This window comes from Schistocerca americana, chromosome X, assembly GCF_021461395.2.
Source record: "Schistocerca americana isolate TAMUIC-IGC-003095 chromosome X, iqSchAmer2.1, whole genome shotgun sequence".
NCBI lineage: Eukaryota > Metazoa > Arthropoda > Insecta > Orthoptera > Acrididae > Schistocerca > Schistocerca americana.
The window spans coordinates 825,857,004-825,872,468 of NC_060130.1; the positions used below are offsets into that span (position 1 = coordinate 825,857,004).

The 15,465-nt window shown below is 40.3% G+C and overlaps 1 protein-coding gene across 1 annotated transcript in view; it reads right to left on the reverse strand.

The window, feature by feature from the left end:
- The window catches only part of LOC124556522 (methylcrotonoyl-CoA carboxylase beta chain, mitochondrial), an 89,339-nt gene that overhangs the window by 61,328 nt on the left and 12,546 nt on the right, over positions 1 to 15,465 (reverse strand). Inside the window, exon 3 of the mRNA XM_047130476.1 lies at positions 6,245 to 6,485. Coding sequence (XP_046986432.1) covers positions 6,245 to 6,485 — 241 coding nt within the window. The remainder of the gene's footprint in view (positions 1 to 6,244; positions 6,486 to 15,465) is intronic.

Genomic DNA, 15,465 nt, shown 5'->3' on the forward strand with positions numbered 1-15,465 from the left:
TATCAAATTTGTCGACATCCTACTCCTACCCTAGAGCACCACTGTCCATCACCACCTATACTACTCACAGTGAACCCTCTGTCAACCACTGATATCACCCAAACCCTGCCTCACTCAGCTTCTCAATTTGTCACATCTCCCAAAACTCTCCCCAACACTGCATGAAATGCAGAACCCAAACAAACCAAAAACACTGTCCTCTTCCTTTCCATCAAACCTAAATCCTACAAAACTTGAGTCTTATCCAAAGGCATCACCTTCAGCCCCACATCCAAGTTTAACAATGTTAGACTCAAAGACCTACTCTCCTTTTTCCTGATCCCTACAATGGAAACATTTCTTTGCTATGAATTCTTCCAACCAAAGCAACCTAATCCCAACATCCAACCATGACCCTGCCTCCTCCCACCTAACCACACTCTGGTCACCTTCCAGGAATTCTTTACCTCCAACCTGGCCTCACCATCATTCCTCAGCTACCTTCCCAAGAAGACAAACCTCTCAACAGGAGAAAGAACAGCTATCTGCAACTTCAAGATTGACCCTGATTTAATCTTCCTCCCTAAAGACAAAACTTGATAGCTGTTGTGATGAATCACAGTGACTACCTGACAGAAAGCTTCTACCAACTGTCTGACTCCTCCACCTACAAGCTCTGCTTTAGTGACCACATACCAGAAATCCAACACAATCTCCAATCCCTTAGGTGCATCCCAGAATCTCTCCCCCTCATCATTATAACAACCCACCGTACATCCACCTCCTACATGCTTCCCAAAATCTACAAACGCGACAATCCTGGCTGTCCCATTGTATCTGGTTACTGTGCTCCCACTGAAAGAATTTCAGTTACAAAAAATTGTGCATATTCCAGCCTCCCATACCAAAAAAAGAAACCAATTCCTACATAGACTCTTGACCATCCCAACCCTACATGGATCCCTGCTCATCACTGTTGATGCCACTTCCCTGTATACCAACATAATTGATGCCCATTGTCTTGCTGCTATTGAGCACAACCTCTTCGAACATCCTTCTGAGTTCAAAACCACCACCTCATTCTTTATACACCTTACCAATTACATCCTCACACACAATTACTTCTCCTTTGAGGGAAAGGTATATATACACAAATCCACAGCACAGAAATGAATGCCCACATGGCAGCCTTTTATGCCAACCTGTTTATAGTCCGTCTAGAGAAAACGTTTGCCTCCTGAAACCCCAAATCACTTGTGTGTTTCACTGATGATATCTTCCTGATCTGGACTCAAGGTCAAGACACCCTATCCTCATTCTTCCACAACTTTAACATCTTCCCTTCCATCCAGTTCACCCGGCCTTCCTCAACCATGTGCTACATACATGGATGATCACCTCCACCGCTCTGATGGCTTCATCCATACCTCTGTTCATATTAAGTCAACTAATGACCAACAGAACCTGCATTTTAACAGCTGTCACCCCTTCAACATCAAAAAGGCGCTCAGGCTGGAGACCTGTGCATGGTGTATCTGCAGTACGGAGAATTCCCTTGGCCAGTATGCTGAAAGTCTGCCTTCACAGACAGACAGCCAGACACAGACAGGCACTAAACACCACACAGTCAGTAAACAGATTTCCCACACCATATCCTCACACACCCCTAATCCTCCCAACTACTCCAAGAATTAGATGCAAGGAGCTTTCCTCCCCCCCCCCCCCTCCCACACACACACACACACACACACACACACACACACACACACACACACACACACAAAGAAACAGCCAATACTATCCTGGACTGGAGAAACTCAACGAGGCACAGTTCTGCATTTTAATTACTGCCTAGAGTATATTTCCACCATCTTTAGCATGGACAGAAACTGTGAAACAATAGTTGCTATGTTCAGATGCAAGCTGAGTTAGTGACCCTCTATTCATAGTTCCAGGCAGAGCTAGTTTTGGTCACACAGCTTCAGGCTGTTGCCAATAGGCATCACTGTGGGGGTACCCGACATGGGAATCCAACAGACATGTACTCCGTGACCCTCGATCAGTCCACTGCTGTATACTGACAGCAGTGAGGTTGACCCTTCACCTGTGGTCGAGTGGGAGGTCATTACAAGGTGTGGCAGGTAGTGAGGTCATTCCAAAGTGTGGCAGGCAGCAAAACTTTCCAGGCATCCCCGGATCACCTGATGAACAGGTTTCAGACGCTGGCTGTGTCTGATAAACATCCTGACCCAGATGTAGACACTTGCCCCAGTTCAGGGGAAGCCTCTCAGCCTGCAAGATCGGGGCAAGCATAGAGGATGGAATTACTGGTAGTAGGAGCTCAAACACTAGGCGCGTAATGGGGGTTCCTTAGGGATATGGCTGCAAAGGTGAGAAAGGAATCCGTTGTGCACCCTGTGTGCACACTGGGAGGAGTCATTCCAAATGTGGAACAGGTGCTTCACGATTCCATGAAGAGCACAGGGTGCAGCCAACTACAGGTGGTGGCTCATGTTAGTCCTAACAATATGTGTTGCTCTGGATTGGAAGATATTCTCTCTGGTTTCAGGTGGCTAGGTGAAGTGGTAAAGACTACCGGTCTTGTTTGCGAGATGGCGGTCTTGTTTGCGAGATGAAACCAATTATCACCATCTGCAGCATCCTTGAAAGCACTGACCTCTGGTACACAGATGAGTGGAGGGTATGAATCAAAGGCTCAATCAGTTCTGCGACTATATAGGCTGCAGATTTCTCGACTTGCACAATACGGTGATGGATTTTTCAGGTCCCACTTGACAGGTCAGGGTTCCACTGCAAACAGTTAGTGGCTACATGGGTCGCAGGGGCTGTGTTCATAGTGTGCTGCACTAACTCAACAGCTCAACTCTGACAATTCTGAAAAAATCCATAGGTTGAGATAAACAAACCAAGACTCTTCTTCATTTGACTGTATTATGAGAAGCTAATTTTAATTCAGATACATACAATTTAACTAAATATTTATGAATAAATTTACTGCTGTGAGTCCTATACTAGCTATTGCAGTTTTTATGAAGTACGACAGCAGTGTTTGTCTACCAACATACACTTGCATCCGAGATATAGCAAAGCCATCAAACCTCAGTTCAGACTTTCAGATTTGAAGTAATGTTTTCATACTGTACTGTTAGCCCAAGCTTTCAAAAATGTTTGAAAAATATGCAAGTTAAAGCTGAAGTCTAAGAAAAATAACTGCCATGTTGAGTAAAAAGCACCACTGCAGCTGTATGGTTATTCTACTTAAAAAGCATGACTGGTTTCGTAACATTACTTACATTACCAGATGGAGTCCTGAGTAGAAAGAAACCATGAAAAAATACCAGGAAGTGACAACCTTATATAAAAAGAGCATCAGATCATTGCCAAAAGTGCCTGAATGCAAGTACTATAAAATGTGGCAAATACCAATGCTTACAGTTACAACATGATACTGGAGTACAGCTGATACTAAACTTCTCCCCAATTCCTACAATTTCACTCCATTCCAGAAATCATGCCAGACCACACATTAGACTGATTCAGAAGGGGGGGGGGGGGGGGGGTTCAAACTATGGTGTGGTCAGGGTGGGGGGGGGGGGGGGGGGGGGAACAATGCCATGTACTACTGGACCAGACGTACAGGATAGCGCTGCAGTTGATCACAGACTAATGTGGAAACATATGACGGGCCACCAGAGAAGTGGAGCATGTGCAGAAGAGTTAAAGTGGACTCTGAATAAGAAAAATACTAGGAATCAGGTTCATGCAAGATTACAAAGTCAAATATTTGCAATAAAAAATACAACCTGGGTACTCTTAAATGGCGTAATGTAGGAAACCATTAAAAATGTTAAAACTCTTTAAAAAATGAAAAAGAGAGGTACCCTTAAAGTATCAAACTGTAAAAAGACACAAAGATGGAGGGAGACGAAGGAGGAGGCAATGCACAAACCGGTAAACAGCACAGGTTACCCACTGAGAAAGTCAAAATTAGCTAAGATCTATTAATGTTTCAATTCAGCTTGGATGTTGATAGTGTGACTGGGGAATTGCTTTAAGGCATGGTAAATCTCTAGCTCTTCTAGAACATTATCCTTAAATTCTGTATGCAACACTGAAAGGTTGGATGAAATACTGGTAACTGAGTGACCGATCTCGAAAAAAATGGGTACCCAAAGCAGAGTTACAGCTCGAGCCAGATGAATGTTCCCTAAACCAGACCTCAAATGTTCTACCCGCCTGGCCAATATATTTGCATTGGAAGTCATTGCACATAATTCTATAAACCCCTGGAAACTTAAAAACGATTACCTTTCCTTTTTTCACTATGTCTGAATCTCTGCCAATTATTCCTGGGAATGAAATATGCCACAGCAAACTTGTGAAACAAAAGTCGTTTGGATCTCTATGATATGAAACCATTTTTATTTAACGGCACTAATGTAATTACACCCGCTTACCGGTCTAAGGGTAGAGATGAGGAACCTATAGGTTTCTTAAGACTGCTTCTATTAATATTCCATACAAACTCACAGTGGTATCCATTAGAAAATTCTACAAACTGGATCACCCTGTAATTCCCAGTTGAATGCTTCCACCAACAGTGTTACACAACCACAAGAGCACATCCAAAAAGCACCCAGTCTGTAATGGAGAGGATGACTGGACAAACTATGGGTCACTAAGTCCACCATGGCAGGCTTCCGATTAATATCAAACATAAAAGAATCATTCTGCAATGTGACTTAAAGGTCCAAAAATGGTAAAGTGTTATTAGTACTATGTTCACTATTGAACTGCACATTCACTGAGGTGATTACTGTAGCAGTATCGAGGCATTTTCCATAATGCACATTACCAAGTGGATGGAGGGGATTACTTTGTGACCATCCAAAAAAAAAAATTTTTTTTAATCATTAATTGTTGTTGAGTTATATTAGTAACATACTATTTAAAGAGGTACTGATGTGTAAGTGTGGTCCAGAACCTGAAACCTCCTTTTAACAGGCTCTTAGCAAAATCAATGCACTTTCAGTGACATGTACAACCAACTTTATGACTACCACAAAAAATATAAAAACTACAAATTTCATTCATTGTTGTTGACTTTTACTCTCAACACACTTTTTAAAGACATACTAACATGGAAGTAAGGCTCTGAACCTGTAAATACTGAAAACGACATTCACTGGGGAAACCGTCACCCACTATTGGGACTTAAATTTTTGGGTTAAGTTTAACTGAAAAATTTGAAACATAAATGCTAGAAGAAGTCATTAAAAACAATAAATATTTTTCAAAATTTTACAATATAAAGTAGATTACAGGATTTTCTTAAGGTGGGCATAAAGCAACCCACCCTTCACTCCCCCACCCCCCTCCCCTAGTATTGCAAGGGTTAAGGTGGTGCAGCAGAAAATAGTTACATTCAGAAATGGGTCTGTTATACAAAAGGAAAGTATCATCAAATTATCATGACAATAGCACCACTTTATCTGAAAAACTAGTCAACTAAGTAACTACACAGTATTCCAAAATAGTAATAAATATACTGGTCAATGTGCATGACAAGGGCAAGCCCATGGCAAGACTGTGTCCCTGAACACAGAAATCATCCCTAAACTTAAATTAATTAAAACCATGTACTAACTCACAGAGCCATAAAACATCGTCAGTTTCATCTACCTCTCACCCACTGTACTGTCTGAGGTTGTCCCTAACAATAATAATGACATGATCACAGGGTATGCTCAAGTGATATTCTTAACATGAAATAAGACCATCACCATAACAGGTGGGAAAGACAAACCCATCAGCCTTCTAATCAGTTCCTCTCCACTAAAATTACTAATGAAAAACAACATTTAAAATGTTTGTTTAAATATTCTGCCATGAGTTTCTCAATTAGGTACCATGGTTGACCATTGGAAACTAAAGTGGTTCTTACATACTGATTATGGAACAATTTCAAAGATTTCAACGTATACTTAGCATGAATGAGGTATTTAGAAGTTTGAGATTAAACTTGCTTTTTTCTATACCACTGTTTTTACTCAACATGATGTATTTTAGCTATGAATATCCACCGAGTTAACTTTTGTGTTAAAAAATAACCGTATTCTGTAATAGCATTAGAAGAAGAAAAAGATAATTCTTAAATCAGCATGTAAAAACAGAATATGTATGAGGACACACACTGCAGAAATGTACATTTTTGTTAAAAAAAACTGATTACGTATATTTTTACCTGAGCTATCCCAGCAGATGACATGTTGGCCTGGTTGTAGAAAATTCGACCAAAATGGTCTCTGTCTGGAAAAACCTCTGCCTGATGAGGAAGATTTGCACCTCCAGAATCCACTAAGTATATACAAGGAAGTCTATTTTCCCAGGCTATTTGTTGTGCTCGTAAGTGTTTCTTTACTGTAACAGGGTAATATGTGCCTCCTTTCACTGTTGCATCATTTGCAACAATTACACATTCTCGCCTAGAATTAATGTAAAATATGAATATCAATGGGAGAAGACAGTTGGCATACATCACATTAGACATAAAAAAGCATTAGTGCTAATGGGTAATGTACAAAATCATGATAAACAGCTAATATTCATTATTAAGTGACTTAGTAACAGTTTATAATAAATATATCTGACCGGCTTTAGAGTTTGTACTGGAAAACACTGACAACTCTAATGATGCCTTCCAACTGATGCATGATGTATCCATACATTATCAGATTTTAGGATGTATATTTAGAAGCACGAGGAAGGCCACCCTTGCAGAGGCAGTTAAGGTATTCATCCCTATCCCTGGCAATTGGCAACCCTCACCTGCAGCTGTCACTGGAGACACTGCGCTGCACTGGGACTTCATAATTGACAAGTTCAGGGAACTGGCCACTGAATAAAAGGTAGGCCCAAAAACATAATAAAATTACAATAAAAAATTGTGCATTAAAGGAAAATATATGCGCATTCAATAAAAATTATATCCTCTCACTACATCGTACTAGGTCCACATCCATGGCTGAGCTCTCTAATGCACACTTGCTGTGGTGCTCGACCTGGGGGTAAGCTGGTTCAAATCCTGGTGGTGCAAAAAATTTTTGCTGCCAGTATTTGGTTGGCAAGGGAAGCAGGGATTGGGGGGGGGGGGGGGGGGGGTGAGAGAGGAGAGGTGGTTGTGTAAAGTTTCTGATCACCAGACTTTGTGTCAACGTTCTGATTTAAATACCAAACCTATCTGCAGTGTTTCATGAAGTGAGGGCATGTGACACTGTTGATGGCCATCTGCCTGTTGGATGGGGACGTTAAGCTTGGCAGACCCCTTGGTGCTAATCACGAGGAGTGGGCAATGTACCAGCACTGGTTTCATCCTTTCCCTTCTCTTATCACCATAACCACCACCATATAACACAAACATTATACTATGTGCATGTACGTGTGCTCTCTCTCTCTCTCTCTCTCTCTCTCTCTCTCTCTCTCTCTCACACACACACACACACACACACACACACACACACACACACACACACGTAGCATTACAAATAGTGTGTAATGAAGCATGCTGTCAAAAAAACAACTATACCCTTCTAAAAGAAAACTAACAACAACAGCCTAAAATTACTCCATAGGCATATACCTGTATCCCTGGTTGATCACTATCAAAAATTGGATGAAGGAAGGAAGATTAGGGTTTGACATCCCATCAACATCGAGATTGTTCTAGCGTAACCACAAGCACCGGAATGAAGATGAAGAATGGAAGACCTGAGAAGGCGGTGAAACATTGCCGGCCAAAGGTGCGCTGATTAGGACCACAGCACAACACGAGTGCCCCTTGCAAGACGTGAATATAAGCGCTGCTCCTGCCAGCCTCGGGCAGGCTTTAGTGCTCGGTAGTGGACACTAGTGGACAGGATTCGCAGAGCAATATCAGTGACGTGTGACAAACTTGCATGAACTCTGACTTAGTTGCATGTCACCCATCGTTTGTGACACTTTTGTAAATACAAGTTAAGCATTGTTGATCTGCTTTATTGAAATAAAACTACTAATGTTATTTACTTGAATTGTTCTACAGCATTCCGAGAACGCACCATACCCTAGGCACCGTATACGAGACGAGTGAGCAAGACCCGACACAGATCATACAGAAATGTAGCACAACCTCAGATCAGATTCTTGAAGGATGAGGAAGGAAATCAGCTTTGCCCTTTCAAAGGAACCACCCCAACATTTGCCTGGAGCGATTTAGGGAAATGGCTGTATGCAGATTTTAAAGAACAAGAAAAATAATTGAACAAACTACCACTCTATAAAACATTACGATGCTCCACTAATTTGGGATCATACAGATCATACAGAACAAGGTGCTACGAATCATTAGCAACGCTCCACGCTACACACGCACCATGGATCTTCACGATGAATACCGCCATGATACCCTCAAGGAAGTATTCAAAAAACACACCACACGACTATACAGGAACTCGACACACTCGAACAATCCTTTCATCCTCACTCTGGGAAACTACGATCACAGCCACAGGTGGAAGCACAAGCGACCAAAGACACTGCTAGCTAGGGCATAGCCACCTATGGTAAACTAACATACGCAAACAGCGACAAACGTCGGCAAACCCCTGCATATCAGCAACACTGACTGGCAACTACCAGCTGCTATTAGAGCCGACCAACAGGCCACAGCAGGGACACCGACGAGCTCACCCACAGACGCACAAACAATCTGCCAACATTCCCTCACACTGTGCCTCCGGTATATGACCTATCGGACACAAGATCGATAACAAACCTAACTGTTGCAGGTTGCTGACGCTGAACGAGGACTCTGTACCAGCACCCAGCGCCAGCCGGCGAGCAGCACAAACGCACGTCAAGGTATCGACATGCATGATACCCACTACTAACAAAGCCTATCCTTGCACAACCTATCGCAGGCAGCAAGACAACCGCTACTGCTCTTACCACCCGACCTAACTTTCGCAGAGGTTTTTTTCCCTTTGCTTTTGCCTTGGCACTTTTTTCCCTCTGCCCTTCAAACCGCTACCCTTCGTCAGATTTCGACCAATCTATCTCCAGATGAGCGCGTATTAATGGTTAATCCTAACCAGACGTACGCAAACATCGCAGTTCCCACATCCTGCGACACCTCACTTTAATAAATACTAACCCTTATGCAGAGATGGCAGTAGACCTTTTGTGTCGGCCATCATGCCGGTGTGGGCGTGGAGGGGCTCCACCTCTTGTCAAAAAAAAAAAAAAACTAATTTGCGGAGGAAGGCGGAAAGAAGATTGGGATTTAACACCCAGTTGACGATGAGATAATTAAAGTTGGATTTGAGGAGATGTTCAAGTGAGATTATAAAACTACATAACTCTTATAACAAGTAATTTACCTTCAAACGGGATGAAGTTGACCAACTGTGGACTTTTAAGGTTAAATATTTCTGAAACCAATAACATTAATATATAGATTTTTGTTTCAGAGCTGTTGTAATAAAATTTTTGGTCTTCTTCAACTTTTGATCTAACAGATAAAAAATTGTTCTGGAATGTTATCAATGATTGCAAAATAAATCTGAAATTATAATTAAATTTTAATAATAATTTCAGAGTACCATACAAAGAAAGTTTCATGATAATTTGCTTTATGAAATTCTGAAGACACACATGCTCATTTCTTTGGCGCTAAAAACTGGCTGACCATATGGTGTTTTACCACAACGACCATGAATCCTGTTTACTAGGGTTCCTTCGGGAATTTGATGCACTTCTCTAGCCTCATTAATTATTGTTTTGCAATCTGAAATTTCTGAGAAATCAGTTATAACACATCATGGCTATATTTCTTCAATTCAACCAATTTACACCTTTACACAGGCAGCATTTTTACACTGGCAACTCTAACAATCTCCACTGCATGATACAACAAACAGAACTGTGGCCTACATCATGAGTTAACATACAGATACTTGCAACAATGGCTTCCTAACTTCATCACTAGACTGCTACGAACAGTTGTTGCTGCATCCACTATGTCACACTGTTGGTGCCTCCATTAAGTCACATTCTTGCCGCATTCATAAATGTATGTTCAGAAAAGACCAGCATGAGAAAAGACAATTAACGAGATGCCAGTTTCACCAAGAATTTGAAAAGTTTTATTTGTGTCTCTATAAACAGGTAAGTATAATAGATTAACCTTTGTTATTGCTCTAGTTGTTGTTGTGAAGAGTCAATGCATGATATACATAAGATCTAGACATATGAGTTGTTTCATGCCAGTCTCAGAAATAAAAGTTTAGGAAATAAATAAAGAGAGAGAGAGAGAGAGAGAGAGAGAGAGAGAGAGAGAGAGAGAGAGAGAGAGAGAGAGACAAAAACAAAAAAAAAACGCAGTCAGTTCTTCTGGAATGTTATCAATGATTGAAAAATAAATCTGATATTATAATTAAATTTTAATAATAATTTCAGAGTACCATACAAAGAAAGTTTCATGACAATTTGCTTTATGAAATTCTGAAGACACACACGCTCATTTCTTTGGCGCTAAAAACTGGCTGACCATATGGTTTGGAATACTGTACATTTAGCCATTGCCACACGCAAAGAACTTGTGAATAGCAAATATAATAACTAAAATAAAGGAATTTTCATCACCAATGTGTAATTATTTAACATTAAATGTTTTTTGATATTTTTGGTCAACTTCACCCAATTTGATGGTACTTGCATATGTACAAAGTTTTTATTACACAAGTGGGTTATATGCAATGTTGGGATTAAGTTAAGAAAATCACTAATTATTACTGGTTCACCTTACTTACAGGTTGTCTAATAGCTGTTCTACCAAATATTAACGGTTCCTCTCCACTAGTCATAGGACAAGTTATGTCCTCAATAAGAACTGTAATATGAGCAGTACACCCCTCCATTTATCACTAACATTAAAAGCCGACTTTCAGTCAATCCTTGTGTTTCCTACGTTCGAATACATGGAGCACAGGATGTTACAATGTGCTGTATTGTAAGTTGCTCTACAGAAGTGCTGCATTTTGCTTGTCTGTCATGTAACAGGAGACAGTCACACATTTAAATGCCACTTCTAACAGTCACAGTATTTGTATTCGAGCAGCAGATTCTCCAAACGCAAACCATTTGCGACTGGCCGTACGCTGTTCAAGTTATACCCACAGACAGTTGGAAACCTTTAGAACAATTTCAAAGATTTTTTTCTCAAACTAACTCAAACTGCATCTCAGCAAATGCACAAAGCTGAATGTGTAAAGTTGGGTAGCTCTCCCATCAAATGAAAAGCCATAGCCCAGTCAACGAATACCAAACAAGGTAGAATAGGGAAAAATTTGTGTAGTTGCGAATGTTTGTTCACAAGTAGGAGAAAGTGCCATGGACAACATACTAAAAATTCTGACTAAAACAGTTAGAACATTGGGAAGGGGAAGGGCGACATTGAAAGGTCACTTTTTTATGTTTTTCTTGAATAACTTGAAAACTGCAGCTTCTAGCAGAAATGTGCATCCGTACCAAATTAATATACATTTCCTACAGAAAAGGTACTATTCATTTTTTCTCTGTGACTAATAGTTTAAACATTGCAGGGGATGGAAAAAAATCACAAATTATTAAAACAGTGTTTTAATGGTATAAAATCAATGTTTAATTTTACATGAAGTGGGTTGATAACAATTATTAGATGTGTGTATCACATCTAAGGTCAGTAGACCAATATTAAAGCATTAATCGTGTTAATGTGGGTATAAGAGGATGGACTGGTGGGAGGGGTTGAAGGGCGGTCCATGAGGAAAGGCAGGTCACTGGATCATAGTCATGCGCTTCATTTCTTCTTATGTCTGCAAACTGAAGATCGAGCCAGTGAGTCTTCACTCACTCTACCCCTCAACACCACAAGTAGCAACTACAAGGTGTTTCACAAAGTTATTTTGACCTTCCTGCAGCAATCATTATGAATTGATGGCAATACAGTTTACAGATACACACACAGGAGTGTTTATTTTCCACAAAGTGTGTTAACACTACAGAAAACACATATATGAGTTACAAATAATACTAACACATACAGACAGAATCTACTTAAATCTCTGCACACTGTTGTTCAGTGCTAAAAGGGGAAATTAATTCTCAGTCATCCTACAATGTGCCTATAACATTCTTCTGGGAAGGCAATTTCACCCATCACCAGCACTGCTCGCTTTACGGTTGACAGACAAACTATACCTCCCAGACATTTCCTGTCCAGTTCTCTTATGCCAGTAGGCAAAATAATTTTACTGAGCTCTTGTTTACATAGGAGTTATTTTGAGTTTCTTAAGTGTGTATTTATTTGTAGTTGTTTGGTGAGCTATTACCTAAGAAAACTCAACAGCTGTAGGTGTCAACTGTCTACCACATTAAAGAGCCTACCCGAAGTGTAACATGCTGTCAATAAGTATTCGGCAATGTCAATTTCATTGTTCCCCCTATCAATGGCTGGAATACTTTTCACAGCATAAGGGGTATTGAATGCATCGCCCTAGCCTCAGACTCCCAGCATCTGAAGAGGCCCAGAGGCTTAAATTTGCTCCCTTTGCAACACAAGTAGGTTGTCTAGGTGTTATGGAACTTCAGATATGTCAACATAAATCAAGCAATGGATTAGGTCAGACTGGTGTTCTAGACTTGAACATAATCAGTCTGATTCCATCAGAAAAATCCACACCCACAATGCAAGATATACTGTGGACTATGGTAAGCTACCCAAGTCAACTGCCAGCAATCCCAGAATGGAAGAGATTTATGCAGTCTACCAGTACCATGATTAACTTTCTGATCATTCATTAATTCACCAACTGACTACAACATGATTCTAAGGCTTCACAATAAGCTGTCAATGATAGACAGCAACAAAGTGCCACATTTACCAATTCAACCCCTTTCCCATTAGTGCTACATAAGTCACTGGCAACATTAAACTCACAAATTAAACACTTCTCATCCATTGTTCATAGGAATTCTTTTACATAAAAACTCACTTAAAAACTGCAAATGAGTACTTAGTTAATAAACACAAGTTCAATGAACTTCTGTCTACTTGGGTACGAGAATTGGACATGGAATGTTAAAGAGGTGTAGTTTCTCTGTAAACTGATACGCAAGCTGCACTTGGGGGCAGGTGGGGGGGGGGGGGGGGGGGAAGAGAGATCTTTCCCTGACAAACGCTACAACTACCATACAGGATGCCTAAGAATTAATTTCCCCTCTAGCAGTGCACAGATATTTATGTAGACTCTGTCCATATGCATTAGTGTTATTGGTAAGTCAGTATTCCATGCAGTGTTGATACATTTTGTGGAAAATAAACACCCCCGTAGTGCAGTTTATACCTTAATAAACTCCACTGAACTTAGATGTGGTACACACATTTAATATTTGTTCTTAACCAACTTCATATAAAACTAACTATTGATTTTATATCATTAATACACTATTTTTAATAAGTTGTGATTTTTCCATCCCCTGCAATATGCAAAACTATTTGTCATAAGAGAAGAAATGAGTAGTACCTTTTTGTAGGAAATTTAATTTTTTACTGGGGAAAATTTTCACCAGCAGCTGCAGTCTTTGAGTCTGTCAAGAAAAACACAAAAAAAGCAAGTTACCTTTAAACTAAACATGCTCAAAGCCCACTCGTCAGAATTTTTATTACATTTTTCATGGCACTCCCTTCTACCAGTGTACAAAACTTTGCAACTACACAAATTTTCCCCCTAAGTTTCCTTTGCTGATTGGAAGTTCTCAAGTGAATTAAAATATTTTAACACCGTTGTGGTAGACTACAGTAGCATGTTAGTTGTTACAGTGACTTGCTTTGGTTTTCTGGTCTTTTATAAATTTGATTGTTTTCTCTTTTTTCATGATTGGCTCAACAGCCAACCCACACCAATTACGATGAACCATTGTTTTCCACTGAGCCTGTCAATTTATTTCAAAAAATTGTCTCGTTTAATACTATTGGCTAGTTTCAACTTCAATTTCAAGTGCACATTTTCATTTCCTTGTGTATATGGGTTTAATAGATCATATCGGATGTCATAATTAAGAACTAAAAATGAAATAATATTTGTAGAAAACTGGTGTCCTAAAACTGAAAGTGAGAAGTTAGGTGCTTCGTTGTGAGTCTGGACAAACGTGTGCACACTACTTCTTGGGTTATGCTTTTCAATGTGGTATATGAAATTCAAATGTTTTTAGAGTAATTTCTCATATTTGTTTCTTCTATCCTATAACATACAATCTTTTTATGGTATATATGTAAATATTAGATGATATTAACTTGAAAGTGACTCCGCTGATGGTGTGTCTAATAAATCTGCTTTCCATGAAACAAAACGTCTTTCAGAATGAATTTTCACCCTTCAGCAGAATGTGAAACTTCCTGCACTTTAAAAATGTGTGCCAGACCAGGACTTGAACCCAAGTGCTCTACCAACTGAGCTACCCAAGTATGTCTCATGACTTGTACTCACAGCTTTACTTCCACCAGTACCTCTCTTCTTCACTTCCAAACTTCACAGAAGTTCTAATGCGTAACTTGCAGGACTAGAACTCCTGGAAGAAAGGATACTGTGGAGACGTGGCTTAGCCACAGCCTGGGGATGGTTTCTAGAATGAATTTTCATTCTGCTGTGAAGGCTGTCATGAGTCGTGCTTGGGTAGCTCAGGTGGTAGATCACTTGCCCATGAAAGGCAAAGTAGCCAGTCCTGGTCCCACACACAGCTTTAATCTGCCAGGAAGTTTCATATCAACACACACTCGGTTGCAGAAGGAAAATTCATTCTGGCAACCATCCCCCAGTAGAGCAAAACAATGGGGATTCACTATAGAAATGATATTGGCTACAAAGAGGGAAATCCACTAATGTAAGAGACTCTGACAAAGGGCAAATTGTTATGGCCCAGCATATTGGAACTGGCATCTCATAAATGTCACAGTTGGCCTGTTGTTTATATGCTGTTTCTGTCATGAGCATCTATGGAAAATGCTGAAGGACAGTGAAAATAAGAGTAGGTAATGAAGCACTGGACATATATGTCTAATTACAGAATGTGCGGTTGGATGACTGCTTGCTCTGTAAAGCAGGATAGGAGGCAATCTCTGACAGATCTGATGCCAGGGTACAATGTTTGTGCAGGCACAAGTCTTTTGGAGCACACCGTTCAGTGCAAACTGCTGAACATGGGGCTCTGCAACAGACGACCCCTACTTGTTCCCATGTTGACCCAACAACACTATCCGTTATGATTGCAGCCAGCACAGTATCATGAAGCTTGGACTATGGATCAATAGAAACGTGTTACCTGATGACTTGAATCATATTTCTTGTTACACTAGGTCAATGGTCACGTATAAATAAGCAGTGACTCAGG